Source organism: Neodiprion lecontei, chromosome 3, assembly GCF_021901455.1.
Source record: "Neodiprion lecontei isolate iyNeoLeco1 chromosome 3, iyNeoLeco1.1, whole genome shotgun sequence".
Classification (NCBI taxonomy): Eukaryota; Metazoa; Arthropoda; class Insecta; order Hymenoptera; family Diprionidae; genus Neodiprion; species Neodiprion lecontei.
In genome coordinates, this window is record NC_060262.1 from 30,703,732 (window position 1) to 30,728,521 (window position 24,790).

Sequence of the window (24,790 nt, forward strand, 5' to 3'; positions counted from 1 at the left end):
TCGGTCGTCACATCTAAGCCCATCGGGGCAACTGTCTTTATATTCTTCATCCAATGGTAAGGCTAACCCCTTTGCATTTTCGGCAAAAATTTTCGCTAGTTTGAAAAGTGCTGGAATAAATTAATTGTAGCACTAGTCCGACGTAATTTTGCAAGAGAAATCGACTGTGCGCAGTCCCAATACGCTGCGATCAACGCATGAAAAGTTAGAGCCGAAAAACCAGAACCTAAGTTTATCCCATTTTTCAGCTGGTGCTTTTACCTTCGTTTCCTTTCACCGTCATTCATTAGGAGGTCATAAAATCATCAAGGTTTCGTATATTCTTGCTTACTTTTATTCTTCGTTACGATGGTTCTAAAATAACGTCGGAAAATGATTTCACGTCGGCGTTTAGCTGTATGTATACCACAATTCTATTGGTCAAGGACAAGACAGATTCTCACACGGTATAATTTTTGCCCTTCTTATTTCTATTCTCGAGTCACCCTCTTTATTTCCCAGTACTTAGTCTATTAGGTTGAGCCTAATCAGCAGCAGCTGTAAACAGGTCTTTTTCACCAAAATAAAGGTCGTCTAACATTTTGATGTGAGTTCTTATTTCACATATCATAATTGCAAGTGTCATTTGTACTCTTATCTTTCTATAACCATATTGAATCTTTATTGCCGACTAATACAGTAGGCTGATTTATATTTGCAACTTAATGGAATAAACAATTCGTCACACTAATTATAAAATAAAATCTTATTCTGATAAACTAACCAGAAAATTATTAATTATCTGGATAGGAGATCATTATGATGATTGATTTAATGAACGACAATCGTAGTTAGGTAAAGATTTCCACTCTTATACGATAAGTTACTCGCTCTCATTTTAATCGTGAAATTTGTTTTTTCTATTCACACTGTTATTAATAACCTTATTATGGCGTAAGTAGTTCTCGTTAAAGAATCTTTCACAACTCGCAAAAAACGTATTTACTGGAGTATGTAAAAATTAACTAGCACAACTCTCTTTGAAGTCTTGAAATGTATTGAAGAATTATATGCAATATTTATACATTACGATCATGAATCTTCTGTGAATCAACGACTATAATGATAGAGAGCTACTTTTGCAATTTTCACAAGTTACAAAAGGCCAAAGTGCTATACAGTACATGATGTGTATTACACCTATGAAGATAGCTTAACCAAAGGTCCCCAATTAAATTACATTGCACGGTTACAACCTTTGTTGAAATTACGAACGGTACGTACCAGAGTTACACTTAATATTATCTAACCTGAGAAATATGTTATGCTTCGTTGAATAAAAAGTTATTGATTGCTCTTGTATTCGGAAAACAGTGAAAAAGTTCAAAGTGATACATGATAATTGACATTTACAGCCTCCATTCCATCTGCCTATTTCCTTTAGTATACACTAATTGAGGACATGAGGCAAGTGGCATCATGTGACGAATTCTGCAAACGACAAAGTGACCGCATAATTGTCATGCGTTCAAACGTTTCCCTTTGTTTCTTTTTATGGCACCGGAAACGATGATTAGACCGCCATTCAAATTACATTTATTTGTGTTTATACAGAAGATTCGGATAACATTTTGCATTCGGAAAGAATATAATTAAATTTTGATTCAATCATTCCCAAGTGCTCGAATAGTCTTGAATCAAATGAGCTTGTCGAATTGGGATGAGGAACTTTATCTTCCAAACTTGTTTGGAAATTTGAATAATGAAATGACTTCATTAAATTCTCAAACGTATGTATAGTCCTCTATCGGCATATATCGATGATATGCACCTCAAATTTTCGGAATACATTAACTCTTGGTACTCATCGTCATGTTGGCCCAATCTGGGAATTCGTGGAGATCGTATATGACGCTTCCCCAAGTAGGGAATCCGATAGTCAGCACTATCAACGTAATTACACTTGGACCTATACCCGCTATCACCAAATCCTTGGTTTTAATGTGTCCGGCCGCAGTTGCGATGGCATTTGGCGGTGTCCCGACTGGCAGATGAAACGAAAATGAGCAACACAAGGAAGCCGGTAACATCAAATACAGCGGATGCAACTTGATCGATACGCACTAAAAACAATCAAACCATAAAATTATTCGGTTAGTTGATCGCATTGTAACGTTGAATACTTGGATGATTTTACCTCCTGTTCCTTAACGATATTCTTGCTATACTTATGCACAAGGATTATATCTTCGAATGATAGTAGATTGGACGAAGTTTAAGAATACGTGCGATTACAAAATTTACGAAATTTACAATTTAACACATCTTAAGACTGACTCAAGAATACCCTCGGTAAACTTCTCCACTCAGCAGATACAGCAAACTTTGATAAGATTATCTTATCATGCCAGGAGGCTCCAATACTTCGTTCATCAAAATGCGACCATAATTATAGCGACCATCACGGAGGAGCCCGATAGTTTTGAACTACTCATTCGTAATCCTTGTACGAATATATTATAGCCATCAATATAAAAATATACTTCTTCACTCTCGTATAACCTTCAAGATTTCTGCATCTGCAAACATGAACTATGGCACGCTGTATCTTAGAAATAATCATTCTAAGTGGAAATTTACATGGGACTTTTTTCTTCCTCATTAAATGACCCAGTGGTGGCTATTTTTACAATTTTTTAAAATACTTTGGTACGCTGTATCTTTGGTATGATCTTTCCGACAGCAAAGTCGTGCATGAATTTTGTATTCCTCGTTCCATTATCTAATGGCGTCTGTTTTTACATTTTTTCTAAAACTGATCCACTGAAACGATACGTTTTTTGACAAACTGGTACTGTGGTACTACTACATCATGTCCCTCAATCACAGAATGTGTGTGCAAAATTTGAAATATCTATACATAGCCACCACTAGATAATCGAACGAGGAAGAAAAGTCAGGTACGACTTCGTTTTTGAAATGAACGTACCAAAGATACAGCGTGCCTAGGTATTAATTTATAAAAAGATGCAGTTTACATCGAATTAAAAAAAAAAATGCGAAAATAGCTGTTGCTAGATGATTTGACGAGGAAGAAGAAAGTCCTGCATGTCGTTGCTCGTGCAATGATGTTTCCCAAGATACAATGTATCAAAGTTCATTTTCGCAGATGCAAAAATCTTGGAGTTCATCTCATCATTAGTCAACTCTATTTCCCTAGTATGATTTCTCATATGGACGAAATTGTTTTTTATTTTTTTTAGCTATAATGAGTCCTATAATCGTCAACTGAAGTGAGTACTGTTATACCGGTGAAGTGAAGTAATTTGACCCGTCATGAGCTTCATTCCGTACATTCAACAGGATGGCGTTTTCTACACCACAGATGTAATGAAAATTCAGTACTATTCTTAGCCATGTATATTTGTAGGTTAGTAATAATGTACGATACAATTGTCCACTTACCAATTCAGCAAGTATCGGTAATATAATGTTGGCAATCGCGGCGTTCGAGGTCAATTCTGTAATCATCTCAGCCATGAAACAAACGATGAATAAAATAACTACTGGATGCAAATACCGCAGGCCGGTTAATGCATTTCCCAGTAGTGTCGAGAGTCCTGAATCAGTACTGCCCACAGATAAAGCGAAACCACCGCCAAGAACGAACATGAGACCCCAGTGCATTCTTGTCTGAATTAATTTCCAGCTTATCAATCCGGGAGTCGGTTTTGTTGGACGTTTGCTGGGGTCTTTACTGAACGAATTGAGAAAGTCTAGATTTGCTGGGATTATGAACATTAAAAGCGTGACAAAAATTGCTGAACTGCAGTCTTTAAAGGGCCTGAAAATACAGAACAAAAATATATGAAAGTATGTGCATCAATTTATAATACTTTTATACGTAACACGGTATGAATACAGACGAGACCGGCAGGTGATACGAAGTAGAAAAAGTGTTCATATTCTTGAAATGAAATTTCATACTCACATAGAAGTAATGTATGTGGGCCACCCGGGAACAAATCCAGGTTTTCTGAAGAACCACATGAAAATGACTAAAACGAACAGAATTGCAACGCAAGATTCGTGCCACGTGATTGGCCCTAAGTCCTTGTATTTTTGCTGAATAACGTTTTCGGCAATTTTTTCACCCTCCCGGCCAATATTTATATCCTGAGCATCCTTGCTGTTTGGCCTGAACATTCCCATGTACATAATTTGTAGCCATATCCATATCAAAAAACCACAAATGAGCATTGGTGGAACAGCGTAACACATCCATTCCGAAAAATTGATGCCTGGACTATGTGGAAACCGTCTGAGAGTTAAATAATTCTTCATCAGCCAAATATCTCCAATGAGTTAAACGTAACATGGTTTGAGGTATTTCCCGTACAACTTAAAGAGAAAAAATGTTTAAAAAAATGAAATTAACGCCACGTGTTAGCGGTGCGAATACACTTACCCTTCGTAAAGTCCTTTAAAAGTTAAATTAGCTCCGGTTCCAATTACTGTACCTGTACCACCTATACTAGAGGCGTACGATGCGATTATATAGTACGTCATCGTGGCACGGGTCGGTTTCTTGGCACTAAAAAAAAAGTGCGATACCAATTTAAGAAACAGCCTTCCAATACCCATTAACTTCGTTTATAATAATCTCCATAAGTGGTTTGTTGCTCCATTGAAACGATACTGTAAACTGCTGCTGACAACTATTACTGTAAGCCTATACTTAAAAATTCAGAATTCCTTCGAAGCAATGACTGGAAATTACTTACGGCTGACCACCTTCGGCGTTTTCAAAGTCGTCTTTGTCTTCGATAAACATAGCGCCGACTCCTTGCTGCGATGAAAACAATAAGGCAAGATTAATAAACAAGTCAGAATTTTCGGCATACGATTGTGTAAACTGAGCATAACTCCGCTTACATTTTCCATTTCCATGAGCACAGTATTAATTATTGGAATCATCATAGCCGTAGCGGCGGTATTCGAAATCCACATAGAAATGAACATGGTAACCAGAAAAATACCGAAGGATAACCTTGGAAGAGTACAAGAAAAAATCATTGTTTTTTATAATTACACAGGATCAGTTCAGCATTCACATATTAATTGCAATTGCGGGATCTAATCTCGCTTTCAAATATTACAAATATCGACACATGATACGCAAGTACTTGAGATAGTTGAACCGGTTTCCGTTGCCTTCGTTAAAATTACAACACATTTTCATTATCGTAAGTAATTGCCGGTGAGGCCTAGAGCGTAAGTTATATATTTACCTCCTATGACCGCATCCAACTACCTTAATGATCAGGAAAGCAACGCGCATGTGCAATCCTGAATGTTCAATTGCAACGGCAATGATAAGACTTGCGAGGAACATCATTGTGGTATCGTTTAAATAACACTTCGTTGTATCGGTTGTGCTCAATATCCCCATTATCGGATAAAGAAAAATCGGCATGAGGGATGTGATTGGAAGCGGCAGAGCTTCCGTCACCCAGTAGACCGCCATCATAGCAACGACGTACAAACATCTGTACATCTGTGTAAAGAGAAATGAATTTTGTTGCAGTAACGTTGTGATATTCTCGATTTGATAATGATAAAGTAACCGCAGCGACGAACCGGCTGGGAATACTAAGAAACGGTTACGGCATTGATATCGATCAGAACAACACGTATTACGATTACTGGGTGTGTGTAAGTAAATTGAAAAATCATGCAATACATCAACAAGTCATACATAATCGGTGAAGCTAATTATGTGAATATTCTAACTTTCGCTCACCCGTTCATTGTTGTAAATTATTATGGGAGACAGAACTATCGGCCATGTTATTACAACAATGGATCGCCAGTATATGACAATGAATCGAAGTAGAAGTTGTCGGAAACTCGCAGCTTTCCTAAATGGTAAATAAGATAAATTGCTGGTTGAGACATGGGTGGAAATGAGGGATAAAAATAGTCATAAATTAATAGTCCAAAACGAACCTTGGAACAGACGTTTCCAGGCATAGCTCTTTCTCCGCGGCAGCTTCAACCGCGATGATATCCTGCTTTGCAGTGCTCATATTGGGTTTTATTTAGCCTGATAAGAAGAATAATAAGGAATAAGCCAATAATAAGAGGAAATGAATATTTTCATAGCTACAGTGTTTAAGAATGTGTTTAAGAATGTGTTTGTTCGTATTTTCGTTCGTTATTTTTAAGAAACATCAATCCTCATTTGACATTCAAGTCGTCAGGATTTGCTTTGAAATTACCATATTTTCAAGGAACTTCTATCTTTATTTAACATTCAAGTGGTAAAAATTTACCTTGAAATAAGCATGTTGTGCATTGGCATTCAAGTAGTCAAGATATAACCATTTTTCAAGGTAGGCAAATCTTGATCTCTTGAATGTCAAATAAGTAATTCAAGTTTCGTGAAAATCACGAATGAAAATACGAACAAACATTTGTTACGCGTCTACGCGTTTTCTTCCTTCTTTCACTTGCGAATGCGACGGTGGGATGGATATATAAATACATCTTGTTACATGTCGCTCCGCGTATTGCGAATGCAACGACCCACGTGACCTCGAATTTTTCTGAACTAAAGCTTTATAAGCACACAATGATGCCAGAAATGAATATTCCTTTGTCTGATAGAAGTGACGTGCGAACTTATTGATTGTAGGTATATAACCTTATAAGAAATAATCAACAGTTTGTTACGAGCTAAAAAACGCGTGTACAGTGATGAGGTTTAACGGCGACTGCCCCTTAAGTTCAAAATTAAGAAGTGCTATCTTAGAAAATGATGGAAAGTGGATGAAGTGTGCAGAAGTATTTAACGCTGATTATCGAAAGGACAAAAGGTTGGAAGGTTTTGGTTCATATAAAAATACGTAAGAGCGTTAGCGAGGAAAGGAAACTCCAAAACATTTTTAATGAATGGAACGAGGATGAGGCTTTGCAGGTATAAGGGACGGTTGAAATAGAAGGAAAGTTTCCAAAATGGAGGGTGGTCGAATATACGAGTATTAGAAGATATGCAAGATTGCGAAACGTTGGAAGAAAATGGAGAAAGATTTGAATTGGGGACATACTTTGTTGTACAGTATTGTTACGAACGTAACACAGAATAACAAGATCAAGAATTGATTGTTAACCAATGTCAAGTAGGCCAACTTGAAAGAGCCAAGGAACAAATAATAGTTTGAAATCGTTAATTTGGTATATCTCAGACCGAAGTACCGGATTTCACGACTGTGGCGAATGAGTCGGTAACGCGAGGAATGCCACCTGGTAATTTGCAGTGCAAACTTCCGAATTAAATGTTTACACTTCGAATCGATGGGACGTATAATTCTACGTATAATACTAACGCAATATGAAAAACAGTGCGTTATTTCGCGAACGTGATTTTCCATCATATGAAGTTCATGAAACATATATAACAATTTTATTGATCACCTTTGACATGTAATGCTAAATATAGTTATCAACCCGCTCTTAACTGCATTGAAATCAATACTGGCACTTCATGTATGTAAATTATGTTAAACATTGTAACAAGCTTTGAAGCGAAGGAAAGATAACCAACCGGAGAAAGCAAAGACAAACATAGAAAATAAAATAGACCCTTTCCCAACGGTTGTTCAACTTTCAGTTCATCCAATTCAATATTCATTTTCCGACACACAAGTTTAGTTTAATTGAATTGCAAATACCCACCTATTGGTTGCACATAAGCAATTGCGCAGTTGTAAAAACAAAGAGTAGCCAAGACCCACTTTCAGCGATTTTCTTTAGTCGTAAACAAAGATTTATATTATAAAGATCAAATTTCATTCGTGAGGTTCATTGGTTATCATCGAAAATAGACTCATTTCTCTGCAAGTTCCCGAGAGCGGAAAAGTAGGAGAAATATTTGAATATTTGTTTCCTCCATATTTAAGAATTCATTACGAGTTGAACACTTCACTCTGATACTTTAGGTTTTAGAAATTGTCAAGCAAATATGCACTCTTGGATTTATCTTGTGGATGATTACTACTGCAATTTTTAAATTCTACTTCTACGATATTGAAAGTCCGCATCGTACGGTGCAATAATCTACACTGCACTTCAAATCAATGTAGGTCAGTCACTTTCGTATAAGAAAGGAAAACCGTAGATGTTGATTCAAGAATCTAATTAAACGGTTAAGAAGTAATGGTAAAGTATTTATTCACTGTATAATCACGATATAATAGAGACAGTTATAGGTATAAGTATTGAAATATAATCGCCTTGGCTTTCGTCGTTTTCTTATTCCCTGTAAGACTTGAAAGTTAATGTTCGACTGACGAAAAATATTTCTTCGTCAACGGTTCTGCCTACCGCGTTCGCTAATTATAAACACATATGCCTAATCGAGTATGATGACAAATTATACGACATTGATGACGCATATACCTATGAAACGATTATCGCTTATGATTTTGATAGACTACAGCTAATACGAATATACATGTATAATTTTCAAGCGTGTTTTTCTGGCCAAACTATCTACGTTCACTACAAATACGGGTATTCGGTCACGTCTCAACTATTTTCCCGAACTAATGTATTTCCGAATTCCATGGTATCTAGCAGTCAGCATCGCCTCTCGTTAAACAAAAAAGACGAAACGACGATTAATAACACTAGTAGATAAGCTCAAATTAACGATTAATACTCAAATGAATTACCTTCCTTATTATATACACAATTCACGTCACGTACACCAGTAGTAAACGTTATAACTAATCTTTATTCGCACCATCCCATTATAAAAATAGCACTTCACGTATAAAAACATATGCGATACCGTGTGAAAATCCACTCACAAGCTCTGTCCATTCGTAACACATAATTATACAAACGTTTATCGTCCTCGGGCGGTTACTCTTGTGTAACATAAGAATGACGCTCAATTTCCTCTCGAAAATTGGAGAAAAGTCTGACAATGAATATGTTATGATATATAACAGAATCTGACGAACTTGAACGAAATACTGAACCGTCCTTACTCCTCGATCCTCGACCACATGCCAATCGTTTTTGGCATATCCGCGTTGAGCTTCTCTAGTCACAGAAGTAGACAAACCGAGACGCGGACTCGCCTAGTAGACTAATTCGTCAATTGAACGTGCACAGAAAGAACGGTCAAGTGGAGAGAGATGCGATGAAGTGGCATATTGACATTCGTCGTGCAGTTCTGTATTATTCTATTCTGCATGCAGTACACGTATCAGAATATTGAACGTGCAATCTTGAGGAATGTTATCGGCACAACCACCAGATTTTATCAATGTCGCGGTCATTACCGAGCAGGGTTCCTTGCATTTCGAAGGCTGCTGTATGAGTGACCGGAAAATGTAACTCGCCAACTTTTTATACACCATGAAAATATGTTTTCGATTTCAGCCAGACTCGAGGCGTTGCGTTGTTGATATACGAATGAAACCGCGATGGGAATGCAAATTTGTACACGGAATAATAAGGCAATATCGTGATTTACTGTCGGCTTGAGTGTTGCTGTTTTTTTATAAGCCAATTCCGCTCACCTCCGGTTCGGAAAACAAACCGACATAATTGAAATCAGACTATATAGACGATCTTTTTAAACAACAGCATAGTTGGGAATATGTTTTCTAATCTGTCTTTGCAAAGACAAAGTATCGGAAACTTTTACACGGCTTACCGTCGACACGGAAAAGTGCGTGTTATTGTGGGTGCTTATCTGCTCTTCGGCTGAGATACAAGTAACGTATGAATGTGGTTGCAGTTGAACTTTAACCTCGAACTCCACAGAATAAATATCAACAGAGCTCCGTGCTATCTTACCATATTCAACGAATCTTTCATGTCAAGTTAGACGAGCGACGCGATCGTGTTTTGTGCATCCTTCACCCAATCAATTTTGTATTAACAAAAATGGCATAGATTAATTGTAGCACTATTCCGACGTAATTTTGGGAGAGAAATCGATTGGGCGCAGTCCCAATACGCTGCGATCAACGCATCGAAAGTTAGAGCCGAAAAACCAGAACCTAAGTTTATCCTATTTTTCAGCTGGAGCTTTTTCCTTCGTAATTTCTCTCCTGTTGATCCCACGCTCTTCTCGCTGCGTTTTCCGAGTTCCTGAGGGTCCAATGAGTCAAGTAAGGGTCATTTCAATCGAATCCGAGACCAAAAATTTTCGCCTCAAAAAATGAAGAAAAAGTAAGGCTAACCCCTTTGCATTTTTGGCGACAAATTTTCGCGATTTTGGAAGGTGCCGGAATAAATTCTTCCGTGCATTATTCTGACGTAATTTTGCGAGAGAAAGCGACTGGGCGCAGTCCCAATACGCTGCGATCAACGCATCAAAAGTTACAGCCAAAAAACGTGAACCTGTGTTTTCGACATTTTTCAGCAGGTGCTTTTTCGCTCGCCGTTTCTCTCCTGTTGGTCCTACGCTCTTTCCGCTGCGTTTTCTGAGTTCCTAAGGGTACAATTAGTCAGGTAAGGGTCATTCACATCGAATCGGAAATAAAATTTGTCCAGATTTTCTGCCGTATTTGCAAATAACAACGGTGAAAGTATAAATTTTATTCGCACAACGAAAGTAGAAGAAAAAAACTCTCAAATGACACTGAAAGTGTCGATTTATCTTTCCATGCGACACTTTGAGAGCCAATCGTAGTTTTGAGGCTTCCACATCGTTGTGACGTTATCACTTACAGTACCGGCCCCAGTTTCCGGCAACTTTTGTGGAACACAAATACACAAATTTTCAAAAATATGCATCAAGTATTTCAAAAGTTATAGCGAAACGAAAAAAGAACATAGAGGAATGAATAAATTTAGATCTTTACATTAAACATAATTGTATTCCAAAGTAGATGTCGACATTTTGTGTGAAATTTTCCGCCGTAGATATTTTGTTCAGAACTTTCATGAACCTAAAGCTAGCATCCAAACTTAGCAGCCAAACGTATTGAATGTTTCGGAAGTATAAAAATGGAATTCAGATTCATCCTCGGGATCCTATCAAAATATAGGGGTCTAAAGTACTTCACGAAATTTTGATTGACGGTCTCCTCTACCTCATTGGAATAAATATTAGAAAGATAGGCTGCTAATTCCGGCTGCTACCTTCAGCCTCGATGGACTTTTTTTTGGACGACCACCGCGAAGCGAGATAATCCACAAAAAAGAAAAATACGAATGTCAGCCAATTTATGGACATTTTTGAAACATCCCATCTAGAGCGATCCACCAACATTCTAACATGTTACAAGTCACACAATATACAAATTCAGAAGCTATAAATGCGCTAATAAAATTTATTATATAATTGATTAGTTAATAATTACATTAATCCTTACAAAATATTTTGGATGTGTTCTAATACTAGAAATATTTATTTGTATTCAAGATATAACGCGAAGGGTTGGTGGGGGTCGGAGGTGGACGGTGAGAAGGACGAGGATGACGAGGAGAACAAGGTGGACGAGGAGGACGAGGATTTGTGGACTGTGAGTATAACATTCAAAAGTAGTGAATAGATCAGGAGTAGGATCAGGAGTAGGAGCAGGAGTAGGAGTATGAGTAGGAAGGAAGGGAAAGGGCGGGTGAAGGAGGGGAGAGGTGGAGAGGGTAGGGGGAGGAAGGATAGGGCAGGGTAGGGTAGGTTGTAGGATAGGGTAGGGTAGGGGTATTCCTACTCCTGTACTTCTACTCCTACTCCTAGTCGTAATCCTTCTCCTGATCCTACTCCTGATCCTACTCCCGATCCCGCTGCTACTCCTACTCCTACTCTATTCAATACTTTAGACCGTTATACACACAGCGCACAAATCCTCGTCATCCTCCTCGTCCACCTTCGACCACCTCCAACGACCACCGTTAACCACCTCGCGTTATAACTTGAATACAAATGAATAATTTCAGTATAAGAACACATTAAAAATATTGTGTAAGGAATAATGTAATTAATTAATTCATCAATTATATAATAAATTTTATTAGCGCATTTATATCTACTGAATTTTTGCTTGCGTCAAAAATGAATTGAAATAATTTATTGTAAACATGACAAGTTCAAAAAATTTCAGCTACTATATAATTACAATTGCCATTAGATATTATAAAAATATTAAACTCACCGAGCACAAATCCTCGTCCTCCTCGTCCACCTTGTTCTCCTCGTCTTCCTCGTTATCCTCCTCGTCCTCCTCCTCGTCTACCTCCGACCACTTCCAACCACCGCCAACCACCTCCAACAACCACTGATAACCACCTCGGGTTATACCTGGAATAGTACTAAATATTATCAGTATAAGAACACATCAAAAATGTGTGAATGTAGAAAGTGTTCTTCCTCTTCGAGCACAACTTGTAAGAATGTCTGTAAGTGTATTTACATTTTGGAATCTTACGCTTCTGATGCGAAGCTCGTAAGACAGTCAATGACCGTCTAATATTGAAATGCGGATATGCATCATCAATATTAATATTAATCACGCGGCATTTTTCATTGTTGAAACGTATAATTTTGAAAAACTGGTAAATTCGAAAAATTAACGACGGAGCCAGGAATCGAACCTGGTATCTAGCGATGCTTTACCGGAGCCTTACACCACTAGACCACCTAGCCGCCCTGACTCTGATGTCGTTAATTCCTCTCATCACCAGTAAGTTCAAATTTGTTTTCTTGTGCTGTGATAGTATGTGTGAATATAGAAAGTGTTCTTCCTCTTCGAGCACAACTTGTAAGAATGTCTGTAAGTGTGTTTACATTTTGGAATCTTACGCTTCTGATGCGAAGCTCGTAAGACAGTCAATGACCGTCTAATATTGAAATGCGGATATGCATCATCAATATTAATATTAATCACGAGGCATTAGAAGCGTAAGATTCCAAAATGTAAACACACTTACAGACATTCTCACAAGTTGTGCTCGAAAAGGAAGAACACTTTCTATATTCACACATACTATCACAGCACAAGAAAACAAATTTGAACTTACTGGTGATGAGAGGAATTAACGACATCAGAGTCAGGGCGGCTAGGTGGTCTAGTGGAGTAAGGCTCCGGTAAAGCATCGCTAGATACCAGGTTCGATTCCTGGCTCCGTCGTTAATTTTTCGAATTTACCAGTTTTTCAAAATTATACGTTTCAACACATCAAAAATATTGTGTAAGGATAAATGTAATTAATTAATTAATCAATTATGTAATAAATTTTGTCAGTGCATTGATAGCCACTGAATTTTGGCTTGCTCGAAAAATTAATTGAAATAATTCATTGTAAACATGACAAGTTTGAAAAATTCCACCTGACGTATAATTACAATTGCCATTAAATATTATAAAAATAGTTGATTATAATGATTCATTTTGTACTATTATCGTCTACAAATGGTTCAAAACTGAACGCAATCAATAATTATACAGCTAAATATTTAAGTAACACCGAAAAAAGGTTAATAATCAAATCAGATAATGGAGAAAAAATATCTTTTACATCGGTTCAAAGTGGAAACCGGGTTCTTTAAATGCTGCCGTATGAAAGATCGGGACAAGTACACATATTTTTTTTTTTAATCAATAAAGTACGATTGTTCGTTATTTTTTTTTTGTTCGGGAGATAACTTACGAAGCTTTCTAGAATTTCGAGCGTATTTAGACTCACATTTGGACAGTACAAGAAAAATTTACTCACCATCAATTGTCGCAAAATGGCGAAGTTATTAGCTGACCATTGAAGCGCCTTGCGCTGGAATCTCGAATTGGCAGGAAAGATGGAGTGCGTCATTTTTGTCTGAAATGTAAAAAAATAAAATTACTTTGAATTGTCATATATTTTTTATCATCGACGAACTAAAAATCTCATAAAAAAACGTTAAATCACATTCATTTTCGTTCAGAATTCTTACGTTTGAGCTCGACAATTAACATGATATCACGGTTTTTTGGATCATTTTGGTACATCAAATAGAATGGTGCACGAATTAAAAATAAGTAGTTTTAAAACACTTACTTGCTGAAGCTTGCTCGGGGTCGGATGCCTATGTAACTGGTTTTTGTGCTCGGGCGCTCGCTTATTCGTTGTCAGTGTTTTACCAGATGACAAAGTTGTAGGGGAGACTGAGGCACGATGACTCCTCGAAAAATTCTGGTATTTGCTTCACAGTGTACAGAATGAACACTGTCTTTGTGCATGTGAGGCAAACCGAATCTACCCGTAAGATTTTTTCTATATAATGCTACAAATCACGTTCACGCATGCATGTAAGTACAACGTATTGTGATTTTATGACAGCAAATTTCGTCAAAAAATACCACAGAACAATCAGCTAAGTGCTAACAGATCTTAAACACGACGCACAGCAATTTTAGCTCCAACTGAACGAAGTTATGGTCGTGTATTCTTATGTAAACCATGCCAACCACTCACCAATTGCAATTCGTTGATCCGAATCGTTAGGTTTTTTTTCCTATTAAAAATGTTATGTGAAGCATGCATATTGGTTTGATAGTATAAAACATGACATTTTCAATAAACAAACCTGTAAACTTGAAAATTAGTCCGAAAGGTCAAAAGTCATCAGGTCACGGACCTTGACGGCAAGAACTACGAAACGTTAGTCCTGAAGGTAGAAAGTCACCAGGTCAAGGACCTGAACAGCCAGAACTACGGAGCGCTTGTCCCTGAAGTCGAATTTCACCAGGTAGCGGACCTGGAGCGTAGAAACTACGGAGCGCTTGTCCTGGAATTCCAGTTGCAGCAGGAAGCGGCCCGAAGCGCAGGATCCAGGAGGTAGAGATCCTGGTACTTGAAGTCTGCGGAGCGCGATTCTCATCCGTCCGCTCCACTGCGCGGTTATTTCCAGACTGAAGAATTTTCGTCGTCGACGATTACTATAGATCGATGACGTCAAGAGAAAAAAATTTTTGGTGACGTCACTTTCTGAACATCCGAACTTTAGTTTCGAACTTTAATACTATGTATGATGTATGATGTATGATGTATGATGATATGATGATATGATGTATAATGATTCTAGTTCTCACATTTCAGACAAGAAATACGCACTTTATCTTTCCTGCCGATTCCAGAGTCAAGCGGCTTACGCCCTTCGATGGTCAGTCGTCTACTAAAGATGTATTCTCCAGGTAACGGGTCAGCTAATAACGCTGCCGTTCTGCGACAGTTGGATGAAAACAATTTTAGCTGGTACCTTTCAAATGTGTGTTAAAATACACTAGAAGTTTTAAGATGCTTCCTTCTTTCTCTCCCTATCAAAAAAAAATAAAAAATCGTCGACAATCACCTTTTTAGGTCTTTAGATCAGGACACTGCGTTAAATACTGTCTCATATACGGAGCATCCGTTTCATCTCGATCAAAATTAGCGCATCCGTGATGTATTACAGTTACTCTGAATTTTTTTTCGTACGAACACTTTTTCAAAAACAATGCTGCTTCTCTACCCAACGTAGATACTTCACTTGCGACTAGCTAAAACAGCGTTTCGATTCTATGCCTACGAAAACTCAAGATGGAGAGAGCATGTGAAAAGTTGTTGGAATAATCATAAATATTAATGTTATGAAGTACATCGAGCGCGTGTCGAATAGAATTCCATTTTGCAGTGAATAATTCTGCTATTTTCATATTATAGCCGATTATTGTAGATAATCTAGTTTGTCTCCTGGAAAATTATAAAATTTAGAGTATGCATCACGCATCAATCGCAAATGGATCACATATATTAATATTGTACATGGACCGCATATACGTTCATACTGTTTGGTCTCAGCATAATTATCACATCTGATCTATTATTATTCATGATCTATGTATACATTCTTCTCTCGGGTACCTTTGTACTACATACTTCAATTAAATCACTGTTTTGCTATGAATTTTGGAAGAAATTTCTTCTCATTATGAATTTCTCGCATCGTCGACAAGTCGGTAATTACACACAGGTCAATTACTGGCTTGGGCTACCCAATGCGAAGACTGCGTTACTGGGAAGGTGAATGCAGCCAGCATCATGTCGAAATCGGTAACTCTCTGATGTTGTGTAATAAGTTCTCAACTCTATCGTTGGAACATCTCAGGGGACGCAAGTGCTCGACGATTTTCGGCTGTCACACCAAAGCCCACTAGAATAACTATCTCTATATTCTTCAGTTATCGGTCGAGGTTTGAGTAATATTTAAAGTGCAGGTTTCTGATGTTTCTCATTGTCAGATTTTTCCCATTGTCCTGCAAACAAAAACACGTTTCCGACATATCTATGCTAATAGTTAGTGTTAATAATTTCATCTATCGCTTCAAACACTTGAGTATCTTATGTTAACGGTTGTACGTACAGCCGGCAGGATAAAAATATACTTTACGCATAATTGGAGAGGACTCTCGGTGGCGCTATATCCTTCACTGTCTACCGACGCCATCTTATGAAATACCTATAAAACTAAAGTTAATTGAAAAGCTTTGTATTCGCTCGAAGCATTCGCTTACTTCTCGGGTGGTGAACTTTTCGCTTCACATCAAACACCAACTGCCGGTTGAATCGGGTATACAATTGCCGTGCGTAGTGCACTGTTCATGGAATGGTAATACTCAGTGTTGCAGATATTGCAGATTCCTGATACCTCACCTCGCGCGGTCTCTGTAACATAGCGTATAGATATTTTAAATTCATTTGGAAAAAATGAATTGTCAATTTGGTGCTATGCCAATACTGTGTGGAGATAACTTCCATCTACGAATTGGGTGATATCAAAATTTGTCCGCTGTTCGATCTGAGCTAGCAGTATCATTGGACAACGATAGACTTACCTGAGTTCAAGTGAAGGGACTCAACACAAGTTATATTGACCATTAAAGCCCACTGTGCGTGCGGTTAATCTTGACGTAGTATCTGAAAGTAAATAACCCTGATCTCAATATAGGAATATTATCGGAGATTTTGAAAGTGTCGTTACAGGATACTCATGGCCCATTACCATGTGTTCCCCTACGAAGAACTTGGCTGTTTCTTAAGGCAAATAGTTAAGTATGTCGTAGATTAACACCCGTATTCATAGTCCTTTCTTGAGGAACAAGGATTCCTTGTTCTCATTTCATGTTTCATGAACAAGGAATCCGTGTTCCTCAAGGAAGGACTATGAATACGGGTGTAAGTCACACATTTGGCCGGTCAAAAGCCACGGTCATTTACCTGTGTAATTTCAAGGATCGATGCACGAGAACTGAAAAGCACATGACCAGGATCTCAAACATTTGGATTTTCTTCGAGTGACCCAAATCTTTCGCAAATTTGCAAAGGGTGTCGGCCCTGAGTATCGTTTTAAACGCAACATTCTCTTCACCCTAGGAATTGCCGAACAGCAATGACAACATTGTTAGATCGTAGAAAAAGGTTGAAAAGTGAATGGACTCCACCGTTATTCATTAGGAGGTCATAAAATCATCAAGGTTTCGCATATTCTTGCTTACTTTTATTCTTTGTTACGATGGTTCTAAAATGACGTTGTAAAATGATTTCACGTCGGCGTTTAGCTGTATGTATACCACAATTCTATTGGTCGAGGACAAGACAGATTCTGACACGGTATAATTTTTGCCCTTCTTATTGCTATTCTCGAGTCACCCTCTTTATTTCCCAATATTTAATCTATTAGGCCGAGCCTAATCAGCAGCAGCTGTAAACAGGTCTTTTTTACCAAAATAAAGGTCGTCTAACATTTTGATGTGAGTTCTTATTTCACATATCATGATTGCAAGTGTCATTTGTACTCTTATCTTTCTATAACCATATTGAATCTTTATCGCCGACTAATACAGTAGGCTGATTTATATTTGTGACTTAATGGAATAAACAATTCATCACATTAATTATAAAATAAAATCTTATTCTCATAAACTAACCAGAAAATGATTAATTATCTGGATAGGTGATAATTATGATGATTGATTTAATGAACGACAATCGTAGTTAGGTAAAGATTTCCACTCTTATACGATGAGTTACTCGCTCTCATTTTAATCGTGAAATTTGTTTTTTCTATTCATACTGTTATTAATAACCTTATTATGGCGTAAGTAGTTCTCGTTAACGAATCTTTCACAACTCGCAAAAAACGTATTTACTGGAGTACCTAAAAATTAACTAGCACAACTCTCTTTGAAGGCTTGAAATGTATTGAAGATATTACATGTAATATTTATACATTAATTACGATCATGAATCTTCTGTGAATCAACGACTATAATGATAGAGAGCTACTTTTGCAATTTTCACAAGTTACAAAAGGCCAAAGTGCTATACAGTACATGATGTGTATTACACCTATGAAGATAGCTTAACCGAAGGTCCCCAATTAAATTACATTGCACGGTTACAACCTTTGTTGAAATTACGAACGGTACGTAACAGAGTTACACTTAATATTATCTAACCTGAGAAATATGTTATGCTTCGTTGAATAAGAAGTTATTGATTGCTCTTGTATTCGGAAAACAGTGAAAAAGTTCAAAGTGATACATGATAATTGACATTTACAGCCTTCATTCCATCTGCCTATTTCCTTTAGTATACACCAATTGAGGACATGAGGCAAGTTGCATCATGTGACGAATTCTGCAAACGACAAAGTGACCGCATAATTGTTATGCGTTCAAACGTTTCCCTTTGTTTCTTTTTATGGCACCGGAAACGATAATTAGACCGCCATTTAAATTACATTTATTTGTGTTTATACAGATGATTCGGATAACAGTTTGCATTCGGAAAGAATATAATTAAATTTTGATTCAATCATTCCGAAGTGCTCGAATAGTCTTGAATCAAATGAGCTTGTTGAATTGGGATGAGGAACTTTATTTACCAAACTTGTTTGGTAAATGACTTCATTAAATTCTCAAACGTATGTATAGTCCTCTATCGGCATATATCGATGATATGCACCTCAAATTTTCGGAATACATTAACTCTTGGTACTCATCGTCATGTTGGCCCAATCTGGGAATTCGTGGAGATCGTATATGACGCTTCCCCAAGTAGGGAATCCGATAGTCAGCACTATCAACGTAATTACACTTGGACCTATACCCGCTATCACCAAATCCTTGGTTTTAATGTGTCCGGCCGCAGTTGCGATGGCATTTGGCGGTGTCCCGACTGGCAGATGAAACGAAAATGAGCAACACAAGGAAGCCGGTAACATCAAATACAGCGGATGCAACTTGATCGATACGCACTAAAAACAATCAAACCATAAAATTATTCGGTTAGTTGATCGCATTGTAACGTTGAATACTTGGATGATTTTACCTCCTGTTCCTTAACGATATTCTTGCTATACTTATGCACAAGGATTATATCTTCGAATGATAGTAGATTGGACGAAGTTTAAGAATACGTGCGATTACAAAATTTACGAAATTTACAATTCAACACATCTTAAGACTGACTCAAGAATACCCTCGGTAAACTTCTCCACTCAGCAGATACAGCAAACTTTGATAAGATTATCTTATCATGCCAGGAGGCTCCAATACTTCGTTCATCAAAATGCGACCATAATTATAGCGACCATCACGGAGGAGCCCGATAGTTTTGAACTACTCATTCGTAATCCTTGTACGAATATATTATAGTCCTCAATATAATAATATACTTCTTCACTCTCGTATAACCTTCAAGATTTCTGCATCTGCAAACATGAACTATGGCACGCTGTATCTTAGAAATAATCATTCTAAGTGGAAATTTACATGGGACTTTTTTCTTCCTCATTAAATGACCCAGTGGTGGCTATTTTTACAATTTTTTAAAATACTTTGGTACGCTGTATCTTTGGTATGATCTTTCCGACAGCAAAGTCGTGCATGAATTTTGTATTCCTCGTTCCATTATCTAATGGCGTCTGTTTTTACATTTTTTCTAAAACTGATCCAGAAAAACTGAACCACTTTTTTGACAAACTGGTACTGTGGTACTACTACATCAACTCCCTCAATCACAGAATGTGTGTGCAAAATTTGAAATATCTATACATAGCCACCACTAGATAATCGAACGAGGAAGAAAATTCAGGTACGACTTCGTTTTTGAAATGAACGTACCAAAGACACAGCGTGCCAAGGTATTAATTTATAAAAAGATGCAGTTTACATCGAATTAAAAAAAAAAAATTCGAAAATAGCTGTTGCTAGATGATTTGACGAGGAAGAAAAAAGTCCTGCATGTCGTTGCTCTTGCAATGATGTTTCCCAAGATACAATGTATCAAAGTTCATTTTCGCAGATGCAAAAATCTTCAAGTTCATCTTATCGTTAGTCAACTCTATTTCCCTAGTATGATTTCTCATATGGACGAAATTGTTTTCGTATTTTTTTAGCTATAATGAGTCCTATAATCGTCAACTGAAGTGAGTACTGTTATACCGGTGAAGTAAAGTAATTTGACCCGTCATGAGCTTTATTCCGTACATTCAACGGGAAAGTGTTTTCTGCACCACAGATGTAATGAAAATTCAGTACTATTCTTAGCCATGTATTATATATAAATGTAGGTTAGTAATAATGTACGATACAATTGTCCACTTACCAATTCAGCAAGTATCGGTAATATAATGTTGGCAATCGCGACGTTCGAGGTCAATTCTGTAATCATCTCAGCCATGAAACAAACGATGAATAAAATAACTACTGGATGCAAATACCGCAGGCCAGTTAATGCATTTCCCAGTAGTGTCGAGAGTCCTGAATCAGTACTGCCCACAGATAAAGCGAAACCACCGCCAAGAACGAACATGAGACCCCAGTGCATTCTTGTCTGAATTAATTTCCAGCTTATCAATCCGGGAGTCGGTTTTGTTGGACGTTTGCTGGGGTCTTTACTGAACGAATTGAGAAAGTCTAGATTTGCGGGGATTATGAACATTAAAAGCGTGACGAAAATTGCTGAACTGGAGTCCTTGAAGGGCCTGGAAATACAGAACAAAATTATATGGAAGTATGTGCATCAATTTATAATACTTTTATACGTAACACGGTATGAATACAGACGAGACCGGTAGGTGATACGAAGTGGAAAAAGTGTTCATATTCTTGAAATGAAATTTCATACTCACATAGAAGTAATGTATGTGGGCCACCCGGGAACAAATCCAGGTTTTCTGAAGAACCACATGAAAATGACTAAAACGAACAGAATTGCAACGCAAGATTCGTGCCACGTGATTGGCCCTAAGTCCTTGTATTTTTGCTGAATAACGTTTTCGGCAATTTTTTCACCCTCCCGGCCAATATTTATATCCTGAGCATCCTTGCTGTTTGGCCTGAACATTCCCATGTACATAATTTGTAGCCATATCCATATCAAAAAACCACAAATGAGCATTGGTGGAACAGCGTAACACATCCATTCCGAAAAATTGATGCCTGGACTATGTGGAAACCGTCTGAAAGTTAAATAATTCTTCATCAGCCAAATATCTCCGATGAGTCATACGTAACATGGTTTGAGGTATTTTCCGTACAACTTAAAGAGAAAAAATGTTTAAAAAAATGAAATTAACGCCACGTGTTAGCGGTGCGAATACACTTACCCTTCGTAAAGTCCTTTAAAAGTTAAATTAGTTCCGCTTCCAACTACTGTACCTGTACCACCTATACTAGAGGCGTACGATGCGATCATATAGTACGTCATCGTGGCACGGGTCGGTTTCTTGGCACTAAAAAAAAATGTGCGATACCAATTTAAGAAACAGCCTTCCAATACCCATTAACTTCGTTTATAATAATCTCCATAAGTGGTTTGTTGCTCCATTGAAACGATACTGTAAACTGCTGCTGACAACTATTACTGTAAGCCTATACTTCAAAATTCAGGATTCCTTCGAAGCAATGACTGGAAATTACTTACGGCTCACCACCTTCGGCGTTTTCAAAGTCGTCTTTGTCTTCGATAAACATAGCGCCGAGTCCTTGCTGCGATGAAAACAATAAGGCAAGATTAATAAACAAGTCAGAATTTTCGGCATACGATTCTGTAAACTGAGCATAACTCCGCTTACATTTTCCATTTCCATGAGCACAGTATTAATTATTGGAATCATCATAGCCGTAGCGGCGGTATTCGAAATCCACATAGAAATGAACATGGTAACCAGAAAAATACCGAAGGATAACCTTGGAAGAGTACAAGAAAAAATCATTGTTTTTTATAATTACACAGGATCAGTTCAGCATTCACATATTAATTGCAATTGCGGGATCTAATCTCGCTTTCAAATATTACAAATATCGACACATGATACGCAAGTACTTGAGATAGTTGAACCGGTTTCCGTTGCCTTCGTTAAAATTACAACACATTTTCATTATCGTAAGTAATTGCCGGTGAGGCCTAGAGCGTAAGTTATATATTTACCTCCTATGACCGCATCCAACTACCTTAATGATCAGGAAAGCAACGCGCATGTGCAATCCTGAATGTTCAATTGCAACGGCAATGATAAGACTTGCGAGGAACATCATTGTGGTATCGTTTAAATAACACTTCGTTGTATCGGTTGTGCTCAATATCCCCATTATCGGATAAAGAAAAATCGGCATGAGGGATGTGATTGGAAGCGGCAGAGCTTCCGTCACCCAGTAGACCGCCATCATAGCAACGACGTACAAACATCTGTACATCTGTGTAAAGAGAAATGAATTTTGTTGCAGTAACGTTGTGATATTCTCGATTTGATAATGATAAAGTAACCGCAGCAACGAACCGGCTGGGAATACTAAGAAACGGTTACGGCATTGATATCGATCAGAACAACACGTATTACGATTACTGGGTGTGTGTAAGTAAACTGAAAAATCATGCAATACATTAACAAGTTATACATATTCGGTGAAGCTAATTATGTGAATATTTTAACTTTCGCTCACCCGTTCATTGTTGTAAATTATTATAGGAGACAGAACTATCGGCCATGTTATTACAACAATGGATCGCCAGTATATGACAATGAATCGAAGTAGAAGTTGTCGGAAACTCGCAGCTTTCCTAAATGATAAATAAGAAAAATTGCTGGTTGAGACATGGGTGGAAATGAGGGATAAAAATAATCACAAATTAATTGTCCAAAACGAACCTTGGAACAGACGTTTCCAGGCATGGCTCTTTCTCCGCGGCAGCTTCAACCGCGATGATATCCTGCTTTGCAGTGCTCATATTGGGTTTTATTTAGCCTGATAAGAAGAATAATAAGGAATGAGCCAATAATCAGAGGAAATAAATATTTTCATAGCTACAGTGTTTAAGAATGTGTTTGTTCGTATTTTCGTTCGTTATTTTTAAGAAACATCAATCCTCATTTGACATTCAAGTCGTCAGGATTTGCTTTGAAATAACCATATTTTCAAGAAACTTCTATCCTCATTTAACATTCAAGTGGTAAAAATTTACCTTGAAATAAGCATGTTGTGCATTGGCATTCAAGTGGTCAAGATATAACCATTTTTCAAGGTAGGCAAATCTCGACCTCTTGAATGTCAAATAAGTAATTCAAGTTTCTTGAAAATCACGAATGAAAATACGAACAAACATTTGTTACGCGTCTACGCGTTTTCTTCCTTCTTTCACTTGCGAATGCGTCGGTGGGACGGATATATAAATACATCTTGTTTATATGTCGCTCCGCGTATTGCGAATGCAACGACCCACGTGACCTCGAATTTTTCTGAACTAAAGCTTCATAAGCACACAATGATGCCAGAAATGAATATTCCTTTGTCTGATAGAAGTGACGTGCGAACTTATTGATTATAAGTATATAACCTTATAAGAAATAATCAACAGTTTGTTACGAGCAAAAAAACGCGTGTACAGTGATGAGGTTTAACGGCGACTACCCTTTAAGTTCAAAATTAAGAAGTGCTATCTTAGAAAATGATGGAAAGTGGATGAAGTGTGCAGAAGTATTTGACGCTGATTATTGAAAGGACAAAAGGTTGGAAGGTTTTGGTTCATATAAAAATACGTAAGAGCGTTAACGAGGAAAGGAAACTCCAAAACATTTTTAATGAATGGGACGAGGATGAGGCTTTGCAGGTATAAGGGACGGTTGAAATAGAAGGAAAGTTTCCAAAATGGAGGGTGGTTGAATATACGAGTATTAGAAGATATGCAAGATTGCGAAACGTTGGAAGAAAATGGAGAAAGATTTGAATTGGGGAAATACTTTGTTGTACAGTATTGTTACGAACGTAACACACAATAACAAAATCAAGAATTGATTGTTAACCAACGTTAAGTAGGCCAACTTGAAAGAGCCAAGGAACAAATAATAGTTTGAAATCGTTAATTTGGTATATCTCGGACCGAAGTACCGGATTTTACGACTGTGGCGAATGAGTCGGTTACGCGAGGAATGCCACCTGGTAATTTGCAGTGCAAACTTCCGAATTAAATGTTTACACTTCGAATCGATGGGACGTATAATTCTACGTATAATACTAACGCAATATGAGAAACAGTGCGTTATTTCGCGAACGTGATTTTCCATCATATGAAGTTCATGAAACATATGTAACAATTTTATTGTTCACCTTTGACATGTAATGCTAAATATAGTTATCAACCCGCTCTTAACTGCATTGAAATCAATACTGCCACTTCATGCATATAAATTATGTTAAATATTGTAACAAGCTTTGAAGCAAAGGAAAGATAACCAACCGGAGAAAGCAAAGACAAACATAGTAAATAA

General features: G+C 37.4%; 3 protein-coding genes and 1 long non-coding RNA gene across 9 annotated transcripts; 2 read left to right on the forward strand and 2 right to left on the reverse strand.

The window, feature by feature from the left end:
• Positions 1-318: 318 nt before the first annotated feature.
• On the reverse strand, positions 319-12,176 carry LOC107220192 (protein I'm not dead yet). 4 transcript variants are annotated; one of them, XM_046735266.1, is made up of 10 exons: positions 12,159-12,176; positions 5,989-6,085; positions 5,783-5,900; positions 5,271-5,536; positions 4,915-5,029; positions 4,764-4,828; positions 4,448-4,573; positions 3,971-4,300; positions 3,445-3,823; positions 319-2,102 (listed from the first exon to the last, which is right to left on the reverse strand). In XM_046735266.1, exons 2-10 carry the CDS (start codon positions 6,066-6,068, stop codon positions 1,830-1,832), a joined length of 1,752 nt encoding a protein of 583 aa, XP_046591222.1. In that variant the 5' UTR covers positions 6,069-6,085; positions 12,159-12,176; the 3' UTR covers positions 319-1,829. The 4 variants fall into 4 exon arrangements, with proteins under 4 accessions (XP_046591222.1, XP_046591221.1, XP_046591219.1 ...); XM_046735265.1 differs by lacking the exon at positions 12,159-12,176 and adding an exon at positions 9,036-9,054; XM_046735263.1 differs by lacking the exon at positions 12,159-12,176 and adding an exon at positions 8,715-8,860.
• Positions 319-23,264, reverse strand: LOC124293641 (protein I'm not dead yet-like). Of its 2 annotated transcripts, XM_046735261.1 has the most exons (13): positions 23,174-23,264; positions 22,968-23,085; positions 22,456-22,721; positions 22,100-22,214; positions 21,949-22,013; positions 21,632-21,757; positions 21,155-21,484; positions 20,629-21,007; positions 17,236-19,276; positions 16,854-16,935; positions 16,533-16,683; positions 15,094-15,202; positions 14,566-14,918 (listed from the first exon to the last, which is right to left on the reverse strand). In XM_046735261.1, the coding sequence occupies exons 1-9, from the start codon at positions 23,251-23,253 to the stop codon at positions 19,004-19,006; spliced, it is 1,752 nt and encodes a 583-aa protein (XP_046591217.1). In that variant the 5' UTR covers positions 23,254-23,264; the 3' UTR covers positions 14,566-14,918; positions 15,094-15,202; positions 16,533-16,683; positions 16,854-16,935; positions 17,236-19,003. The 2 variants fall into 2 exon arrangements, with proteins under 2 accessions (XP_046591218.1, XP_046591217.1); XM_046735262.1 differs by lacking the exons at positions 14,566-14,918; positions 15,094-15,202; positions 16,533-16,683; positions 16,854-16,935 and adding an exon at positions 319-1,773 and having other exon boundaries at positions 18,948-19,276.
• Positions 5,534-15,290, forward strand: LOC124293642. 2 transcript variants are annotated; one of them, XR_006903516.1, is made up of 3 exons: positions 5,534-5,694; positions 11,429-11,528; positions 15,079-15,290. XR_006903516.1 is itself a non-coding variant. In XM_046735274.1 (3 exons), exons 1-3 carry the CDS (start codon positions 6,739-6,741, stop codon positions 15,175-15,177), a joined length of 318 nt encoding a protein of 105 aa, XP_046591230.1. In that variant the 5' UTR covers positions 6,573-6,738; the 3' UTR covers positions 15,178-15,290. The 2 variants fall into 2 exon arrangements, 1 of the variants encoding a protein (XP_046591230.1); XM_046735274.1 differs by lacking the exon at positions 5,534-5,694 and adding an exon at positions 6,573-6,857.
• On the forward strand, positions 22,716-23,334 carry LOC124293643. The gene is made up of 2 exons (XR_006903517.1): positions 22,716-22,879; positions 22,994-23,334. It is a non-coding gene; the product is annotated as an uncharacterized LOC124293643 (long non-coding RNA).
• Positions 23,335-24,790: the final 1,456 nt, after the last annotated feature.

Coding starts and splice junctions, on each gene's coding strand:
- LOC107220192 (XM_046735266.1), bottom strand. CDS start 6,068: ATGAGCACTGCAAAGCAGGATATCATCGCGGTTGAAGCTGCCGCGGAG. Junction 4,301..4,447: donor TTTAAAGGACTTTACGAAGG/GTAAGTGTATTC, acceptor TTTAACTCTCAG/ACGGTTTCCACATAGTCCAG. Junction 3,824..3,970: donor CCCACATACATTACTTCTAT/GTGAGTATGAAA, acceptor CTGTATTTTCAG/GCCCTTTAAAGACTGCAGTT.
- LOC124293642 (XM_046735274.1), top strand. CDS start 6,739: ATGAGGTTTAACGGCGACTGCCCCTTAAGTTCAAAATTAAGAAGTGCT. Junction 6,858..11,428: donor GATTATCGAAAGGACAAAAG/GTTGGAAGGTTT, acceptor TTTGTATTCAAG/ATATAACGCGAAGGGTTGGT. Junction 11,529..15,078: donor AGGACGAGGATTTGTGGACT/GTGAGTATAACA, acceptor CTCACATTTCAG/ACAAGAAATACGCACTTTAT.
- LOC124293641 (XM_046735262.1), bottom strand. CDS start 23,253: ATGAGCACTGCAAAGCAGGATATCATCGCGGTTGAAGCTGCCGCGGAG. Junction 22,722..22,967: donor TAATTTACAACAATGAACGG/GTGAGCGAAAGT, acceptor CTCTTTACACAG/ATGTACAGATGTTTGTACGT. Junction 19,277..20,628: donor TACCGATACTTGCTGAATTG/GTAAGTGGACAA, acceptor GATTGTTTTTAG/TGCGTATCGATCAAGTTGCA.